Raw genomic sequence first — 19,846 nt, forward strand, 5'->3', positions numbered from 1 at the left:
GAGATCTCGGTGAATGCACTGTTGAGGAACAGAAAGGACACGGCTCGGTGATCACTCTAAAACCCGCAACAACTAGACAAAATGTACGATATGTGTGTGTGTGTGTGTGTGTGTGTGTGTGTGTGTGTGTATTTCAAAATGGATGGCTGTCTAAATCAACATGCAAAGAACGCTTTCAGTATATGCTCCAAAAACAAGCCTGGCTTTAAATAGATGTGGTCTTTGTAGAAAAACACCACCGGACTGTTTGCGCAACTGAACGCATATTATTACGTGTATTTCGGTTTTCATTTTAAATAGAAGCGGCATTTGGGGACCGAAGGAAAAAGAAAAAAAGAAAAAAAAAAAGGGGGACGAAAAAGCCCCTGGTTTGCGGCCCTTAATGGAAGGGTTTCAGACAGCTGCATTCTTAGCAGGCCACAAAGACCTAGTAATATGATCTTCTGCACAGGCGGATCTGCGCGCCTGCATGCTAACAGATTTATGGCAGTGCTAAAAAGGACAAAGCCCACAGAGACGGGACAGACGCAGTGGTAAACACAGCACACCACCACTCCGGTGAGGAATGCCTGGCATCGTGTGTCAGACAAAGGGAAGTGTTGATAAGACACAGGGGTAGGGGTTAGGGGTTACAAGGTAGGTTGGGTCGGGTGGGTTTTAAAAGGAAAACAACTCACCCTTTTAGAAGCCAGGTACTCCATGCCTCGTGCCACTTGGTAGGCACAAGAGAGAAGGTCCTTGAACGTTAGCTGCTCTTCTGGAACCTTGGTCACGTCGAAGGTGTAGTCCATTCCGGGAGGACGACGCGCTCGTAAGTACTCGCGCAAGCTTCCTTTAGACGCATACTCGACCAGCACGTAGAGCGGACCTAAGAAAACAAAATCCAAGAGGTTTCGTGTGAATCAACGAAACGGAATTGACCATATTGCATGTTTAGGTTGTAACCGTCATGAAACGTTAAGGGGCCATGAGATGAGACGCTTTTTAGTCGAACTGACCTTCCTGAGTGCAGACACCTAGAAGATTTATGATGTTCTTGTGCTTGTCCATGCCCTTCATGAGCTCCATTTCAGAGATAAGGTCGGCCAAGTCTTTGTCCGTTGCATCATCTGGAAATCGATCGACCAATGTTTAAGTCGCCTCGTGTCATTACGTATATTATATACACGAGCAGCCGTTTTAGGAATACCTACCTTTCAGCATTTTGACTGCCACGGTGGTTACTTGATCCGGATTATCCTTGTTTATCCCATAAGCCTCTGCTCTTACCACCTGACCAAAGCAACCCTCTCCAAGAGGTTTCCCTAAAGTCAAGCTAGGTAATAATACACCACTGTCAGAACATCATCGACGCTAAATGGCAGGATGATCAAAATGGATCGTGTCACTTGGCACGTACCTCTCTCTTGTGAACTCCCAATCGGGATCGTAGGGAAGCTCAAACTCCATGACTCCAGCCAACATCGGAGAGCAGCTGGAGGAAAGACGCGCCACTCTCATTAGAGAAGCACTGGACTTCCCAGAGGAGTTGGACTCGACGGAGTACTGTGTTTCCAAGATACGCAGAATTAGTGTAAATATATTCAGAATGAAGATGCATCACAGAGATGTCATAATGATCTGACACAAGTTACTATCCGACCTGTCTGCGGAGAGGAAATTTTGAAAGTTTCTGGACAGGGAGGGCGTCAAAGTGCTCCCGGCTGGGATGGGTCTGCATTCGGCACAAGACCACAATCACGATGGCCATCACCAGTGCTAGGAAGCCTGAGGCGTAAATGATGATGTCGGTGTACTTGGTCTCCATAAGGTCCATCTCTTTGGTCACTTCTACCTCTATTAATGAATAGATATGCAGTGTTAATGTCCTTAAGAATGATGACACATATTGTTAAAAATACTGTAAAGATGTTAGGTTAACCTACCAGATAGGACAGTGAGCCATGCAGACTGGTGGGAGAAGCCAATAGAGTTTCCAGCCAAACATGTATACTCTCCAGCATCCTCCATTGTGACATTCGTCAGATATAGGACCTCTACCTCAGACATGTTCAAGCTGCCAGTCTGTAAAGCAAAACCAAAATATATGAACATGGCAGTCATGTCATACTCTCATGTTAATTTGGTACCACTAATTGACAAATGTTGCCAGCCAAAAGGTTGCTATTATTAATTTCAGTTAAGTAGGGTATTTCAATACCTTGACAACCTTTACGTAGGGTATGCCGTCAGGCCCATACCGGCTGCCGTTAATCTCGATGTGCTTCAGCCACTGAATATGCGGCTGCGCGTCACTGTAGACTTTGCAGTGGAACTGGGCGTCCCCTCCGACCACTGCTGTGGTATTGGTTGGTAGACCAGCTTGTAAAATGGGTCTGTGAGGAGAGCGTTCTGAAATGGAGACATTGGAAAATTTCAGCCATTCAGAAATTTCCCAGACCTCCCTTGCCCCATCATTTGTTTCTTACAATTCAACATGTTATTCGCAAATGCAGATCAGATCAGATCAGATAAGATCCAAAACAGGGAAAGAGCTGACTCCAAAAGCTGGAGGCATGCACTCATTGGTTCCATTAGGGAATCCTGGAGCCAAGCCTGTGACTGGGATGCTTTGAAGTTATTGAATGCCCCCCCCCCCACACACACACACACACTTACTCCTTTTCTCCCTCTTTCCCTTGACCGAGACAGCAGTTGACCTGACGCCGAACTGACACAGGTCAGTTAGGAACCTCGTTTGGATGCCCGGCCAACTGCTCATCCAGGAACATACAACACAAGCTAATGCTAGCCCTCCTGTTGTGCCGATAGTTGTTGCTCTTTTTCTGTGTGGCCCTACATGAACCCAGTGGTGGACACACTTGCCCTGTGGCTATATCCGAGGTGCGATTGGTGCCTGTCTCACTGTGAGACGCTGCTGAGCTGCCAGCACTGCGGCTCCCCGATTTAATTCTTATTACCCCTGACAGACGCAGAGAGAAGGCCAGCTTCAGCCACTCTGCATGGAGCCAGACCACTGTCTACTGTAAGCAGAGCGCCGTCTTACCCAACACATCGAGGAGGTAGCTATGAGTGATGGAGCCGTATTTGTTCTCCACCACACAAGTGTAGTTCCCACGGTCCGAGGGCACCACGCTCTCCATGACCAAGCTCCAGTGCTGATGCCGCAACTGTGGGCAAGAATTACACAAATATATGAACCTCATTGTTTGTTCCAGTCGAATTATTCCATGTGTAACTAGCTGTATTGTTCATGTAACCATCTCACCTTGATTCCTCCAATCCTGTGCTCGCCCCTGAATTCTCTGCCATTCTTCAGCCAGCGGATTGTAGGCAGTGGGCTCCCTGTAGCCGGACAGCGGAATTTAACTGTGTTTCCAGCAGGGACAGCGTAAAGCTTTTTCTCCATTCTCTGAACATGGGTCCAGTATGGGCCTGACGAACAAGTAGAATCATGGAACCCAATTTTAACCGGTTTTCTTGACAGATATGTCGGTGGCATTTAATTTTTGCGCTTCGGTAAATACGACACACACCTCTGGAGAAGTAGACTTGGTCGTTCTCTGTCTCTGTAACGGAGTCTTCTTGACCGCCATCCTCATCGTCATCACCGGATCCCATCGCATCTGCAAGGTTAAGAGTAAACGAATGTAACGAACCCTTAATATTATTAGCAAGCATTTAAAACGCGGAATGTTGTCACTTTATATGTCTGAACATGCCTGCAACTGTGATGGTGAAGTTGCGCAGAGCCTCTTTGGAGCCACGGATCATACAGACATAGACCCCCGAGTCTTCGTATGTCGCGTCGGTAATCTCCATGACTCCCGCTCTTATCTGGATACGAGCGCTATGTTGCACTCGCATATCTCCTTTGAACCAGTGGATAGCTCCAGGGCGGTTTGTGTCACAGCGCAGTTTGAGCACATCACCCGGTTCTAGCAGGAGGTGTTCCGATGTCTCCTCACTCAGCTCCTCAGAGACTTCTTAAAAAAAATTTTTTTTTTAAAATGAAAAAGACAAAAATGAACATTTATCCTTTATCCAACTTACAGCTCGGCTCTTATGTTACAACTCTGGATGTAATATTCCTCAAGACACACTCGGGTAGTTCCACATATCCATTGAGCCTTGATTGGGAGACCACTGAGCTGCAGAAGAACTACCAGAATCTCCAACGGATCAAAATGAAGGGCTGCCCTTTATGTATTTCTGATTTGTAATAATCACGACAGTTTAAACAGCGCAAAAGATCTAGGATCTCTCATACCTGTCGGATTCTCAGCCCCGGTCAATCCGTCCGTAGATTTAGCAGGAAGGATTTCTAGAAAGGAACGGGGTAAAGCTTTATTTCTCAACCTATCAACCGAATGTGGTATCTTTCCACTGATTCCACAAAAAATTTTTTAAAAAAAAGAATAAAAGGGCTCACCCGTTAAGACTTCCACCCACGCTGAATTACTAGTCCATCCAGCAGAGTTTTTCACCATGCATATATACTCTCCTGCATCTTCCAAGGTGACGTTTACTAAAGGAAGGACGTTGACTTTGAAGACGTTGTCTAGAAGAGGCTGGAGGGGAAACGCATCTTCAATTACACCCACTCTCTAACAGGGGGAAAAAAAGAAAAGGTGCGCTTTAAATCACTTCCTTACAGTGAGGGGCTTAAGAAGCGGTGATCCGTCAGGCCCCGGGCGATCCTTGTCCTTCTTGAACCACTGGAGACGTGTCGAGGCTGGCCGATGGACTTTACATACCAACTTCGCCTGGCCTCCGAATAGCGCGGTGGTGTTCTCGGGAAAACCTGTCTGAAGAGTCGGCCGGTGTACTCTGGAATCTGGGAGAATGCACAATAAGAAGCTGTTTTAAACATGCTGATGTTTCTACGCAACAATCGCAGTGTGATTAATTAAAAAACAGAACTGCCTCCTGTATTTACTTAGCAAGCCCATTACTGCCTGAATCCCTAAAAGATTTGGTGTGTTTATTTTTTTTTTGGTGGGAGGGAGGGAGGTCGTAAATTACATCTGAAGGGACAAAAGTAAGAACCAACCCATGGTTCTCAGTGGAAGTTTGACTTCACAGCAGTGTTCCTGGCGGCCCAGCGGGGAGTGTGATAAGCATTTGTGCAAAGAATCCCTAAACCAGCAATGTCACCTCCAGTGCTGAGGCACAGCATTCTCCCACCAACACACTAATGAACTTCACTGAATGAAACCGGCGCCTGGCCTGAATCTGACCTCAAGAGAGGGTGTAAATGTTCAGGGGGGGAATAAAAGGCTGGCTAAACAAAACACACACACATACACAGCCTAAAAATAGGCTGAATGGGTGATCCTGATGGAGAAAATGATGGTGTTCAGGTCACATAAGGGCTTTGTTCTTTACTGAACACATCGAGGAATGGAGACAAAATCGCTATGGAAAATAATCTCTAACTTATGAAATCAGCTTCTACGTCATGGTAAGATTTGATTGGAGTGGGATATTCGAGCAATCCCAAGATCAGAATTTAATTTAGGCATATTAAATAAGAACCGGACCTTTCTTGGGTGCCTCTGTCCATTAAAGTATTATAGTTGTCAAATGACTTTAATTTCTTTTGTCAGGCGTTGTCGGGCCGCACCACAGGGTCTCTCAACCTTCCCCGCTTCTTCTCCGCTGGACCCGTGGTTCATAAAAGGACGCTTTTAACAAACGCTTTGCCTCTGTTCTTGGCAGGGCCTACACCTGCCCTCTTCATTCTCTCACTAATAACCGTGTGGTCCTCAGTAAACCACCCTGACCCTGATCGTCATACTAACCCCTTGGTCAAATCTCTTCCCAGTACTGCTGCCTAAAATGCTAAGTTATTCCTCGATTGATATTTACACACCACTACTGCTGCCACTTAGTACAGGAAAGCTCTGCAAGCCAACGCTGCTGAATCTTAAGTCTCATAGATTACCTGAGACCACAAGGACCAGTCGGAGCTAATAGAATACCTTTCTGGCGGGTACACAGGCAGGGCAGGACAGCCGTGTATTTGTAAAAGCGCTCCCTCAGACCTCCCTACAATCCTCTTTCACTGGCACCAGGCCAGACAGATTTACACTTCCGAGCCTCGGGGCTTTGGCAGGATCAAGTAGCCGTGTTTACGGCTAAAAAAAAAAAAAAAAAAAAATACCGGGATACTTTTCCTCTCCGAATGATTTCATCCCACGTCACTTAAAATAGAGCTTTCTATAAATCCCAAATCAAATGAAACACTTAATTCATTCCAGAACTTTCCCATTAAACGATCTCGTCAACAAAAAACACTTGGACTTACAAACATCCTGGACATAAATCGTCACATAAATGAATATACTCGAGTTTCGTCCTGTCTTCTAGTTACCTTTGGAGCGGACTTCATGTGTCGTGATGCTCCTCGATAAAGCAGATTCGGCCAGGCACACGGTAATGAAGAACTTACAAATGCTCCACATTTTGACGAGGAAACGTATGTCTTGAGATCAGCTCAAACGCCGAGTCCAGGCATTGGCAACCTCGGGGTCTCTCTCTGTTGTGGAGAAACCTGAAACACGAACAGGATTCAGATTGTGTGAGACTGACCTGCAAGACATTCAACCTGGTGTAGCTTCTAACATTTAAGACATGAACAACACTCCTTCACCTCTAAAGCACATTTGTGTATGAATGGCAAGCAGTCCAGTCACACTAGACACATTGTCTACCCGATCACTGCTGGACATTGTGCACCGTTTTCCATAAACATGAATAATTAGAAGCACAAATGCAGGGCAGTCATAGGGGGGAAAAAGGTGCATAATGGGCCATTTGTACAATAAATAGGGTACATTTCTGGAACTACCAGGTAAGCAGAACAAGCTGTGAGATAGCTGTATACACTTGACAATTCTCATGCACAATTTTTCTGCATTATTTAGATGCTTTGGACTCTAAGTCGATTTTTTTTTTTGTTTTTGTGTAAACAATGTTCAACTAATTTTTTATTATTATTATTATTATTATTATTATTATTATTATTATTATTATTGTCGGATGGTTTCCAAACATAGAACAGGTACTCTGTTGATCAGTTCCGACTTTCAAACACTCAAGTCTGTTCAGAATTAAGCCTCCAGTCACTAGATGGGACGCTGTCCTCTGTAATTACGCAATTTGTAATTACCCCTGGCAGAAAAGCCTCTCGAATCTGGCAACCCTGCCCGAAAGCAAGCAGCCCTGGTGAAGTGGCCATGCGTCCCTCTGTACCCGGCTGAGATTTTCACACCAGAGTGAGAGTCAGTTTAAGATAAATAAACCTATTTACAAGTGTAAAAAAAAAAACAACAACAACCCAAACCCACTTGGTAGTCTGAATGAAACTTTGGATAGAGCGCACGCAGACTCTGAGTGGCGAGTGAGGGATGATTTAAAAATAAATCAATCAGTCAAACACAGGACCAGTGACATCTCCAACCGAGCTCCATTTGAGACAAACCCTGGCCCTCTTTTTTTTTTTGTTTTGTTTTGTTTTGTTTTGTTTTGCTCACATCGCTTTCATTTCGAGTGTGTCACCACGCGCGTGCGGATTTTACGCAAAGTAACCGGATACCCGTTTTGTTTACGCGCAATATAAAGAGCATAATAACATACAATCAGAGATCCAGCAGCAATGTATGAGCAGTAATCAAATTCCTGAAATAAATCCAGCTGCCCGAGGTCACTCAAAGTTCTTCCAGCTCGTCAGCTCTTCCACTTACCTTTTCTTTTCTTTTCCTTTTCGCCCCCGTGCCCTTTGGCCGGTCCTTTTGAGAACAGTTCGTTAAGACACCAGTCGCGTCTAGATCCTTACCACTGCTTGTATGCCTTCATGGATTTGTAGTTGTGCTATCAAGTTCTTTCTTAGTAGAAATCCTCTCATACTACGAACTCGGAGCTTTAACAAGCCTTTTTTCTTTCTTTCTTTCTTTTCTTCTTCTTTTTTTTTTCTTTTTTTTTTTTTAGAAATCCATAACCAATAGAACCATGGTTCTCCGTGCGCTGAGCTCCTGCATGAAAGGCGCTTCCTCGCTCAGTAGGCTTATAATGCCCAAGGTCCAGCTGTCCTTGCTTCTCCTGCTTTTTCTTTTCTCTTCCGCCAAAATCCTACAAGAAAACGCACGACTCCGCTTCACACTTCACTAAAACCTCCCACATGGAGTAAATAAAGGACAATCCGCGTCCTGTTCTGTTCAGGTCTTACAATGGGGCAGCGACCATCGGTGGACTCATCGTTGACTCACGTCTCCTTTCCTCGTCTCTGGACGCGCGCTCTGATTTCTTCTTCTTTTATTTGATCTTTTTTTTTGTATTGCGCACCGCAGAACAATCACGCAAAAAAACAAATAAAGAAAGAAATTTAAAAAAAAAAAAAAATCCCGTTCCGTGCGTTAAATAGCGGGTTAACGGTGCAGACACGGTGCGGCTGCGCTGGGAGTATAGAGGAGAGGAGACGAGCTCGGCGTTTCTCTAGCAGCCAGGGGGAACACTGTTCTTCTGAGTGCAAGGATCCCTACAATGGATTAAAAAACGAGGGAGGAGGAGGAGGAGGAGGACGGGGGAGGACGGGGGAGGAGGAGTCCACCCCATACACCCCATCCACCCTCGGGTGGACTCGTCTTTAAGACTCTGGAGATCCACAGCAAGACGATATAGTTCAGTATACTCTCACTACTATACTACTAGCTTACTCCTCTCCAAAGTGTCAACAAGGACGGTTGTCAATTAGTGAGTCAGATGTTTAAAACACACACACACACACACACACACACAATAGCAGCCAAGTCGAATTTCAACAGTGTGAACATATATGCAGAAAGTAATTGTCACACGTCACACTGCTGAAATGAGCCTGAATAAACAGTTTACTCGACGTTAGGAGTCTTCTATGGCGCATGATTAGCAGGGGGTATAAATAAGGCATAGAGTGCCATTGAAGCGCGCGCGCGCGCGCACCCGTGCCCGTGTACTGTATTCAATAGTCGTGAATGGCCCCCTTCCCGTAATTACATCACTGCCGTATAGCGCACGCGCAGCCTAATAATCCTTTTAGGTCGGGAGGCGTCACATTGGCCCCTAATTGATTTATTAGTGGAGTTTGAAACGTTCCCCGGTCTTTCTTGACACTCTGTCACTTTGTTAACTGTGTGAAAGCTACAGTTCAACACAGGCTGAATATACAAGTGCAAAAAAAAAAAAAAAAAACACAGGTGAATATTTCTGTACACTCTTTATACAAAAAGAGTATATATATATATAATATAAAAAATCTTATTTTATTTGTTTGTTTTTTTAAAAAGATTCTTTAAATTGTTTAAAAAGAATTATTACATTTCCATAAAAAAAAAAAATAGGTTGTTTTTTTTTTTTTACGGTAAAATTGGTAAATTGTTGCCGTATGGCAACAATGCGCAATGGTGGAAAGTATCATATAGTCAAAAATAACACAAAATGTACGAGAAGGCGTTTTCCCCCCCGTTAGGTCAAAGTTAAATCCTCCTCAATGCCTATCAAACAGTTGGATATAAATGAATTGTTGCCATATGGCAACACCGTGCAGTAAAGGGTTAAAGAAGAGGGCCGTTCGAGGTTCTCAGTAGAACCCTAAGTAGAGGGATGCTATTTTTATTTTACTAGTCTCCCAGGGAACTAAATGCACAAGTTTCAATATGTGTAATGTATCTTGTAACTTCAAGTCCGGGAAGCACATCGAGGGGAGTCTGTGGTTTTTAAAAAAAAAAAGTATTTAATTTCATTCAATTTTATTACAGTGCAGTGTAAAATCACAATCTACCTGTATCATTCATTCTTGCACATGCGTGTTTTTTAGTTTGCGAGAGGAAACCCACACACCCAGGGAGAACATGAGAAATTCCCAAGCTCAGGATCGAACCCTGGAACACTATCTGTTATGAGTTCTTACAGTTATTAGCCAATTGGACCAGTTTTCCAGGAATAAAATGCTCCAGCACGTAGCGTGTACTACACAGCCAGTATTTTAACCAGCATACGTTTAAATAATGAACCTGATATTTAAATAGTTTTTCATAACTATTTACATTTAACTAACTGTGCTGAGCAGGCAGGAAGTCCCTGGTTCCTACCTCCATCCTGAGCTCGGGTTACTGTATGTGAATGTTCTCCCTGCGTCCATGTGGGCTTCTGCCAGGTTTTCTGGTTTCCTCCTACCTCCCATACCCATTGGTAGTTTGGTTCTAAGGATCCGATGTTGCGGATTAAGCGGTTACTGAAAGCGCGCTGAAGGAGTTTGAGAACCCCTGACATAGCCTTTATCATCATTATATGTTGTATGTGTTCTCATTCTTCATTTCTTCATACCCTCGTTCCTTTATTGTTTCCTCGGTAGCATTCGGTCGCTCCTGCGTGGTTTGATTTGTGTGCAGATTTCACTCCGAGCTCTGCTGCTCCCAGCTTCCACGTGCAGGTGTGGTGATAAATTGAAGCCCCGAGGCCCGAAAAGAGTGGGGTTAAGAGTCCCCAAGAGACAGATGCGAGAGGGGGATTGTGTTTGAAATAAACAGTTTGTCTCATTCCTCACTCAGCTACGCGGTGCACGTGCTTCCCGCCGTCCACTTCACCATCTCCATCCGGAGCCCTGATTTACTGCCAGTAGACTATTTGTTCACTCGGACCGTCAGTCACCAGGGTGAGGGTCTGACCAGCCTACAGCACGTATACACACAGGTCAGACGCATAAGTATAACGAAGGCACAGGTTGTTTGGAGGAAATCTGGAGTGAACCGGACCAGCGGTTCGCTTTGCCGACTCACAGCTCCAGGGTCCACAATTTGATCCTGATCTCATGTTCCTCATATTCTCTAAACACGGGTTTCCTCCGGGTTTCCTTCCAACTCTCAAAAACATGTCAATAGGTGTATTGGTGACTATAAATTGCCCCTTGCTGTGAATGAGTGTGTTGATGTCCATGTACATTTTCCTGGCATCCCATCCAGGTGTATTCCTGCCTCACACGCAGTGTTCCTGGATCCACCGTGACCCTGACCAGGAAGAAGTGTTTACTGAGTTTGAATGGAACCAGAAGGATCCTTGAATCTTTTAAAGTGTTACAAGGACTAATAAATGGCACGGTCAAATCCTTTTAATTGTCAGTGATCCTCAACTGAGACGTCTTATTAATTAAAATTTTTAAAAAAATAAAAAATCTGGTTCGAACCATCTTTGAGTAGACCTTGTCTTTGACCTTTGTGCAGAGACGGTACAGTGTCTACACCAGCAAAGAACAAGGTCCTGCCAGTCCGTGCCCAGCTTCATATATTAATTTAACTGCCGTGTACAGCAAAATGATGTTTTCACAAATATTAGTTGGACAGAAATTGGTGTCAGAGTGCAGGATCGGCCATGGTACGAGACCTTCCTTGAACTCCCAATCTTCTGTTCCTAGTTGAGAACCTAAACCTTGTACTGTATGTGTGTGTGAAGATCCCGCATGGTGTCATAGACATCAGCGAACCTCTCGCAATCATTCTGTAGGATGAAATAGAGATAGAGAAACATTTTCGGGCAGAATGTGGCACTCGATCGACCCCACCCCTGCTTCTGCACTCATCCCTCCCCCTCCACATCTCTCCATCTTTATATATCCCTCTATACCAATACACTCTTTTCCACCACCACCCCCCCCCCCCCCCTCTCTCTCTCTCTCTCTCTCTCTCTCTCTCTCTCTCTGGTCCTCTTTGGTGTCCTTGAAAACCGCTGACATTCCGCTTGACAATGGTAGATTTTCTCCCTGCAGTTGCCCTCAGCTTCAGTCTCCGGGGCCTAGCATTAAAGCACACTGGAGCAACAATCAGCCCTCCCAAATCCCACTGCCTGGCCTTTGTTGCAGCCTACTGAATGCGAATGCCCCATTAAAGCCTATTATCTGAAGCTTCTCTGTTGCCCTGCACATCCCCTCCTAACCGCCCCTCTGAAAGGAACTCTCTCTCCAAAGCTTTGGTTGGCCCAGCTAATCAGGTACAAACATTAGCGTACACATATTATTTTCCTGTTAAACTTAAAGCATACACAGAATGTGGAATAAACAGAAAGGACAGAAGAGGGAGTTTATGCGCTTTTCGCAGAGTCGCATCGCCCTGGTTATCCAGAGCCACTCTGGTGAGTTAGTGAGGCAGCAGGGTTGTTACGCAACACCTCAATTTTCGTCCTACCGCTTTCCAAGAGGACAGTTTTATTATCATCCGGGTCAGATTTTTTTACAGCATTCTTAGCTAAAGTCAAAGTACACAAGTAAATATGGAGAAAATGGAAGTTGTAAAAGTAGATAAGGCCCTGAGTCATGGGAACATACTTACAGCCAGTACAGCAATGTGCTAGGATAAACAACAGAGCCTTTGGCCATTTATATATATATATATATATATATATATATATATATATATATATATATATATATATATATATATATAATTTGATATAATCAGCTATGTGAGGGATTTGCTGGTTACGACAACAATATTATTGTTGTCCAGAATTAGGTTTCTGTACCATTAAACTCCATAACACCCCGTCCGACCTCCAAAAAAATCTATCCATAATTAAACGTGTGTTCATCTAAGAATTAATTACTGAATATCGTCTAATAGAGGTGCTGTACCTTAACTGGAACATGTTCGCTATGCCACAAATGATGATGATATCTATATTAACTATTAAAACGGGACGATGGGCACGGCTGTTACACAGTCTGGTCGTGAAGGCCTGAATGCTTCGGTACCTTTTTCCAGAAAGCAAGAGAGTGAAGAGTGTGTGTGAGGGGTGTGTGGGGTCATCCACAATGCGGCTGGCTTTGCGGATGCAGCGTGTGGTATAAATGTCTATGATGGATGGTAGAGAGACCCTCGATGATCTTTTCAGCTGTCCTCACGATCCGCTGCAGGGTCTCGCGATCCGATACGCTGCAATTTCCGAACCACGCGGTATTTTTGTGGTGTGAACACACACACACACACACACACACACACACACACACACACACACACACACACATATATATATATATATATATATATATATATATATATATATATATATATATATATATATATATATATATATATATATATATATATATAGGCTATGAGCGATCTCGGGCTTTAGCAGAAAATAATTGGCACTCTGACTGTAATTAAACACTTGGCCGACAGAAGGTGTGTCTGATTCGCAAAAGTGATCAGAATCTATGTGAAATGTTTTGCTTCATTGCCCTCTGAAGCTTGCATTCTTGTCCTAAAGGAAAGCTTTTGTGGACTGGCAACAAATCACCGGCGACATTCTCCCTGTCCTCTCCTCCTCTCCTTTCATCTGATTACATTAAGTGATATGTTGTATAGCCCCTGGCACCTTTGGCTATCCTTTGAACGCACTCAAATGTACTGATACTTGCATGCTTATGCTAATTCCCAAGCTTGCCCAATGCCTATGAAATGGCGGACAGTAGTGTGAATAATTAGCCAGGGTGAGCAGGCGGTGAGTGTCCTGGGTTCAGAGCGTGTGAATGTAAGGTGGAGCTGGTCGCTCATTAACTAAAACCCTCGGTCCTGGCCTATTGTCTCTTGTTTGTGTTAATTATTACCTGGCCTGGGACGGACAATAGTAGTGACGGAAAGACCTACTTTGTAATGCAAGTTGCCCTCCGCTGCCAAAATACAGGCCAAGAAAGTCCCACACCCAGCTGTTTTTACAGAGATGGATATCGCGGAAGCCACTGTTTTCCATGGGTTGGTCTCCCTTTCTCTTTCCTCTCCGTGAACTCCGTGCTTTTGATTAATCCGAGCGAGTTTGTGAACGATCTTTTCAATCGGGACCATATGCGTGAATCGGCGAATGTGGGAATTTTTTTTGGACGTGAAAATAAACAAAACAAACAAACCAAAAAAAAAAAAAAAAACACTATTACCAAACATCTGTAAGAATTCATGACTCTTGGTTGCCACTAAGCTGAATATGACATGTATTCGTTTTTAAATCCTGAAATTGAGGCTTGATGATATTAAAGACGAAACGAACAACTGAACAGTATTAATCAGAAGCAAGAATGCAGTATGAGGAATTTAAGAAAAGCGTCCTACCCCCCATCTTAATCTACAAGGCTTTTCACTAATCTAGTGGGGGGGGGGGGGGGGGGGGGGGGATGGGGAGGATGGTTAATGATTATTCAAAGTCTCAGCTCTCTGTAAGACTGAGTAGTTAGAGATTATTGCACCATCTCATTAAGACAGCACTCCATTGTTCCAGTGCTTTAGTTTGTCTTTATTAGCATCACTTCATTCATATACATCGAGAGCCTGGATCACGGGGTGCAGGACGGCGTTGGCATGGATTTGTCACGGATGTGTGTTTTTTATTTTTCTGCCGGACGTACGATAACGTAAATGATCGGTCTGTCATGGACGACGTAAATTTGTGTATATATATCTGGTAAACCCAATTACAGTTCAAATGTCTGCCTGCTCTGTGAACAATATCTGGCATCCATGGTTGAACGTTTCCAACAGAGAGAATAATGGCGAGAGAATTGTTTCCATAAATCTAGGAAATGCTTGAAATGTTAAAAAAAAAAGCTTCATAAGTTCAAGGACAACCAAGTTCCACAGACACGATGCCGAATTAAAGGCTTTACATTTATCTTTAAAACCATTCGCTCATTTCCGTGTCTGTCAACAAAAGAGAAATGTCAACTCCTGTAGATGTTATCTCCATGGACTAGAACCATGTTTGGAGGAGGCGGGGGGGGGGGGGGGGTTGTAGATCGTCACGGATGTTCGGATAACCGAGCATCCAGGCAATAACCTCAAAGCCGCTGTTTATGTTCATAACGCTAGCTCTGAAGGGATCGAGACACAACGAAAGGAAGAGGAAAAACAAAGAGAGAATTAGCTGTAACTAGATCTTCACTCTGACAGAATTTGCCCTTTCGAGGCTTTGTGTGGTAGAGGAGCTGAAGCCCATTCTTTTGTGGAGCACTTATTAAAAATTCAAGATGTTTCTTTATCTAGACTCAGAGATAACATCACACCCGAGCCCGGGTATGGCTTCCTTCTGGATGGCGCGCCAGACGAAACCGACGCCTTTCCATCTTAATCAGCATTCGGATATGGCTGATATTAACCCTTAAAGTTACTTAGTGAAGTGTGTGTGGGGGCGGGAGTGGGGCTGGGTTCGATCGGTGGTGTTGAAATCAAATCCGACAATACTCACATACCCGTGATTTTCTCCCTTGTTCATTAAGAAGGTGTCTCATGAAGACATTAAGCCTGTATTTGACAATGTCAGACCAGCTTTTGTTTGTGTCAAGGCCTGGCATTGTGGAGTTCAAAGGGTCGATGGGCCTGGTTTAAATTAAAGGGTCTTCAGGGTTCTTCTTCAGGTTTCCCTGCTGTGAAGTATCTCTAGAGGTTATTCAGGGGGATCAGCTCAAAGTACCGTCCCCCCCAAGCTTATTAGATCAGGCCTCGCCAGAAAGGAGGAGTTGGAGGCTGCATTGTTTGGCCTGATTAAGAGCTTCTCATACTTTCTGCGAGTTCAGCCTGGCTCTCAGCTCTCAGCCCTCCCTCCTTTTTGCTCATGTGATACATTATTGTGGGACACAGTGGAGAGTTTCTTTCTTAACCCCCCCCCCTGAACAATGGGATGCGGTGAGATTAGAGCACCTGAGGTTTAGCTCACTTTGAATGTTGGTGGAGCTCGGAGATCAATACTGATCTTAATTACATTCGGGGGTGGAAAATACAAGCGGTTGTACTTTGAAATTGAAAGCTCTTACTTAATTACATTTCAAAGAGGGGGGGGGGGGGGGGGGGGACCCGTACTTTTTACTGCTCGTATTTTTTATTTTTTTTATTTTTAGACTTTCAAAGTGCCCGTTAGAAATATTCTTCCCTCATCCGTCTCATCAATCGAACTGGCTCAGTTTGGCATCCAATCAGGTACAATATACAAAAAAAAAAAAAAAAAAAAAAGATCAAGAATACCTTACCTACCTCAGTAGATTTTTCAATATGCTGGAATAAACAAAGACTTTATTAATAAATAAAATCTTCATTACCTCCTTAGAAGCCACGAACTCACTCTAAATGCCTGCTGAGGTACGTTTTGCTAGCGAGATTAGCCTGTTGCTAATATCAGGACAATTCCAGTAGCTAACATCATCTGGCCAGGTAGCAATTCCAGTTCTAGCTAACGTTATCGCTAACTGTAAATAGTTATTTACAGGAAACGACATAGATTTAGCCTTCTAACAGTTTTACATATGTAAAGAACGTTATATTTCACATGAAAACATGACATTAACTTAATTTCATCAGCTAGAAACAGTACAGTTTTTTTTTTTTTTTAAAGTTCTTTTTAAAGTAGTAACCTTCTGGACTTTTTTTTTTTTTTTGGCTGTTTAACTTTCACTTTTAATTAAGATTTTGACACATTATCTACACTTTCACGTAAGTAGCATTTCTCTGTACTGTTTCAGTCCTGATTACAATCTTTATTCTCTTATTTGCTGAAGCTGACAATTACTGCTGTCCTGTTATTATTTTCCTTTCCTTTTTTCCGTTTTCTTTTCTTTCTTTCTTTTTTTTTTTTGCAAACAGCTATGGTGTGTTCATGCTTTTTTGGAATATATTGAATACTAATCATTTCTTAAATATAATGTATTATCGAAGACAGAAAAGCAAAGCGTTTAGCCATTAGTATAATTACAGACCTTGATAACAAGATTGCATTAGCAACGTTCATTAAGCCAGGCATTAATCTCACAAGCAACGTTTTATTATTTGATTCCTTTTCGTCCCACTGGTGACTTGAGTTCCAGCTGTCAGAGGTGCACAGTTCGTCTCCAAACAAAGGCCCGTCCACCACTGACCTGGGAGGACGCTGAGCCGGACATCTCTCTCAGGAGCTTCCAAAAACTCTAAACAGATTTAATTTCACAACCACGTCACATCCATTTAACCCACCTCTAAAAAATAGAACCACGAACATCATTCCAGTGAGATCAAAAAGGGACGGGAATTTTGAGCTTTTGAAGAACGATGCCACGGATGCCGGCGTAGGATCAGTGGCAGTTTTAATACACGAGAACGTGCACATTTCTGTTAGCATTGATGGATTTTTTTCTTCTTATTCTTCTTCTTTTTTTTTTTCTAACCCTTTTCATGATCTATCTAAACCAAGCTTTCAAATTTAGCCAGTGAGCAAAGACCTACAAAGCCCATAAATACTGAGATAATTAAAGTTATTGGGAAATTGTTTTTCATTATTTGGTTAAAAAAAAAAAAAAAAAACAAGCCCAAACCCAACAATAATAAAGGTTTAGTCAGTGTTTCCTTAATAGGGCCTGTTCGTTTGCTGTCCCTGGTGATTTGCTGGAGTTTTGGATGTCCACATCTGTGCCTCATTAGCACAACAATAGGAGCACAGCACCTCCTGCATTAATGAGTGCTCCTCAGCACTGGAGCCAAAGGCCTCAGCACAATACAGCCCTGCGAATTATCACCAGCTTCTGGAGAAAGCCCATTCAATCCAGTGGCAGCTCCTGTCCTCCGTTTACCAAACTGAATTACGTCAAATTACATTCGGACTCTTACAGAAACCATCACCCTCTATGTTCGCTGTATAGTGTCGATTGTAATTTCTCTAGATGTTATTCCAGCGAGACAGATCAGAGTCCGGATGAAGTAGGAACCTTGATGTCTCCGGCCATTGTGCTCCGTATAGACCCTGCTCCACAGAGGCCGAGCAAACACGCCTGACGTTTGAGTCGAGCAAACGAAATACGCACATTTCCCCCCCAGTTCCCGACGTTGCCCAGTTGAGTGAGACTTTTTCAGAACCTCGACGGTTTTTAAAACGTGCAATTTGTGACCGTGGTGTCGGATTGTCCATGAAACAGAACTTCATCTTTTAGGAACGAGAGTAAAACGTTCTGACGTGCCGTATGGTATTAAAATACCCGTAACGGAGCCGGTAGGTAGCAGCGTCCTGAATCCCGAATGAAGGTGCTGAGTGTCGGATGGCTGTTTGACACTTGGCCCTAAAGTTCAGAACAAGGTGCTAATGTTCTCCAGCAACAAAACAATGATTCACGACTCCACCACGTTGAACGGTCAATTAATGCACTTGGACGCCAGTGTTTATTGCCCTTTCTTAAATGAACTGGGGCCTCTCGCTGCTCGGGATCTCCCCTCTCCTCCCCCTAGCAGTAAAATGAAAACCAGTGAAGGTTTGAAGGTTTGCTGATCTGCAGAATGCATTCTGTGTGGTCTGGATTTAGGTGGAGGGGGGGAGAGAGAGAGAGAGAGAGAGAGAGAAACATCAGACTTTACAGGCTTCAGTAATCACTAGGCGTTAAACTGAACAATTAGGCTCTGACTATATCGTCGCCGGTTTTATGGCACTACATTGGCTGCCTGTAACTTGTACTTTATGGTCTAGATTGCGCTCTCCTTACTGCGTCCCTACACCCTATGTTCTTGTCTGGCAATGCCTGGGGTTTGCAGCACGTACAGAACGTGGAGAGAGAAAAGGAAATTGCAGGTATATACGCACTAAGAAGCTTAGCGCACCATAACTGACTAAGCATGGTTAATGAAACATATCAGTGTGCTTACGGGGGGCGAGTGAAACGTGTCTTCGAGCAGTTTTGTCAGGTGAGAACGGAGGCTCGAGTGTCAAGCCTCGGGCAGAGTGCCACTGAAGTCAGTCAGGCTTAAGCCGGGTGCGCAGGTACGAGACTGACAGGGTCGTGGGTATGGAAGTGCGCTTGGGAGAAGAAGGAAGGTCCCAGAGAGTGTATCATAGTCGCTGTACATTTTCATATCTCTGAGCCTCTGGCATTTAGCCTAAACGTACATATAGGACAAGACATACCGAATTTAAATACACCAAGCCGGTATTTGAATGTTGTATGAGAGAGAGAGAAGTAGAACGACGCACGGACACAAAGAAAACATGAGGCAGGTGGTCAGGCCCGTCCAGGTGAGCGCTTCCTGGAGTAGGTCAGAGGTCGCAAGCGTATAGGGAATAGACCCACATTCTTCTCCTTCTAAACGAGGGTCTCTACAAGCCGGCGGCATGCGTGAACCTCAGCCCCCCGTGACTGACAGAAGGTGAGAGTGCGTGTGATGTGTTGCGGATGGATCCGAAGGTACTGCAGCTGCAGGCCGACCCCGGGGGCGTCTGGAAGGTGTTTGCAGCAGGATGCAGATCCTCTTCCCTCACACTGAAAAGGATGCCCGCCATCCCCAACCCCCTCGAGGGGGGAAGCGAAGTGTTCCCTGTGAAAAAAAAAAAATAATGAAGTACACTTTGTGCGAAACAAATCTGGGCCAAATTTGTTGTAGGGCCAGCTGGTGAGTTGGTGGGAGCTGGGAGCTGGGAAGCGAGCAATAAAACATGATGGAACATGATGGCATACGAAAATAATCCACGCCAGGATGGTGTGATCCTGACGCGAAGTGGAGTATTTTCCTACAGTATAACAGCATGGGTGAAAGTGTGTTATTCATACACTTATACACTTATTGCACAGCGATCTGCCCAGGATTACACCCTTTAATTTATTACTGAATGACACCAGGAACTCTGGAACTGTTTATAGTTACACTTAATATTGGGAAACGTCCACGATACAACTTAGTTCTTGTCATCACTTATGTTATAGATAGCATAGTAAATATACGATTTATCCGAGTACAATGACAGTATTTGAGTAATATACTTACCTACAGGTTCAGGGGTCGATGGAACAAGACGTATCTTCCTTCACTGAATCATGAGACACAGG

General features: G+C 44.0%; 1 protein-coding gene across 2 annotated transcripts in view; it reads right to left on the reverse strand.

Annotated features, from left to right (window-relative positions):
- Positions 1–8,687, reverse strand: part of fgfr4 (fibroblast growth factor receptor 4) — an 11,749-nt gene extending 3,062 nt beyond the window's left edge. The window contains exons 1-17 of one of the 2 annotated variants that reach the window (XM_017493235.3): positions 7,749–8,687; positions 6,377–6,556; positions 4,656–4,837; positions 4,433–4,571; positions 4,271–4,324; positions 3,723–3,983; positions 3,537–3,626; positions 3,269–3,435; positions 3,047–3,170; positions 2,201–2,391; positions 1,926–2,064; positions 1,643–1,836; positions 1,400–1,545; positions 1,194–1,315; positions 999–1,109; positions 678–868; positions 1–18 (exon numbers count right to left, since the gene is read on the reverse strand). The exon at positions 1–18 is cut by the window's left edge and continues 105 nt beyond it. In XM_017493235.3, the coding sequence (XP_017348724.1) occupies positions 1–18; positions 678–868; positions 999–1,109; positions 1,194–1,315; positions 1,400–1,545; positions 1,643–1,836; positions 1,926–2,064; positions 2,201–2,391; positions 3,047–3,170; positions 3,269–3,435; positions 3,537–3,626; positions 3,723–3,983; positions 4,271–4,324; positions 4,433–4,571; positions 4,656–4,837; positions 6,377–6,467 (2,220 nt within the window). In that variant the 5' untranslated portion in view covers positions 6,468–6,556; positions 7,749–8,687. Of the gene's footprint in view, positions 19–677; positions 869–998; positions 1,110–1,193; positions 1,316–1,399; positions 1,546–1,642; positions 1,837–1,925; positions 2,065–2,200; positions 2,392–3,046; positions 3,171–3,268; positions 3,436–3,536; positions 3,627–3,722; positions 3,987–4,270; positions 4,325–4,432; positions 4,572–4,655; positions 4,838–6,376; positions 6,557–7,748 lie in introns of both variants that reach the window. The other variant, XM_017493234.3, reaches the window with a different exon arrangement.
- Between the last annotated feature and the right edge of the window lie 11,159 nt (positions 8,688–19,846).

This window comes from Ictalurus punctatus, chromosome 18 (genome assembly GCF_001660625.3).
Source record: "Ictalurus punctatus breed USDA103 chromosome 18, Coco_2.0, whole genome shotgun sequence".
In the NCBI taxonomy this organism is placed as follows: Eukaryota; Metazoa; Chordata; class Actinopteri; order Siluriformes; family Ictaluridae; genus Ictalurus; species Ictalurus punctatus.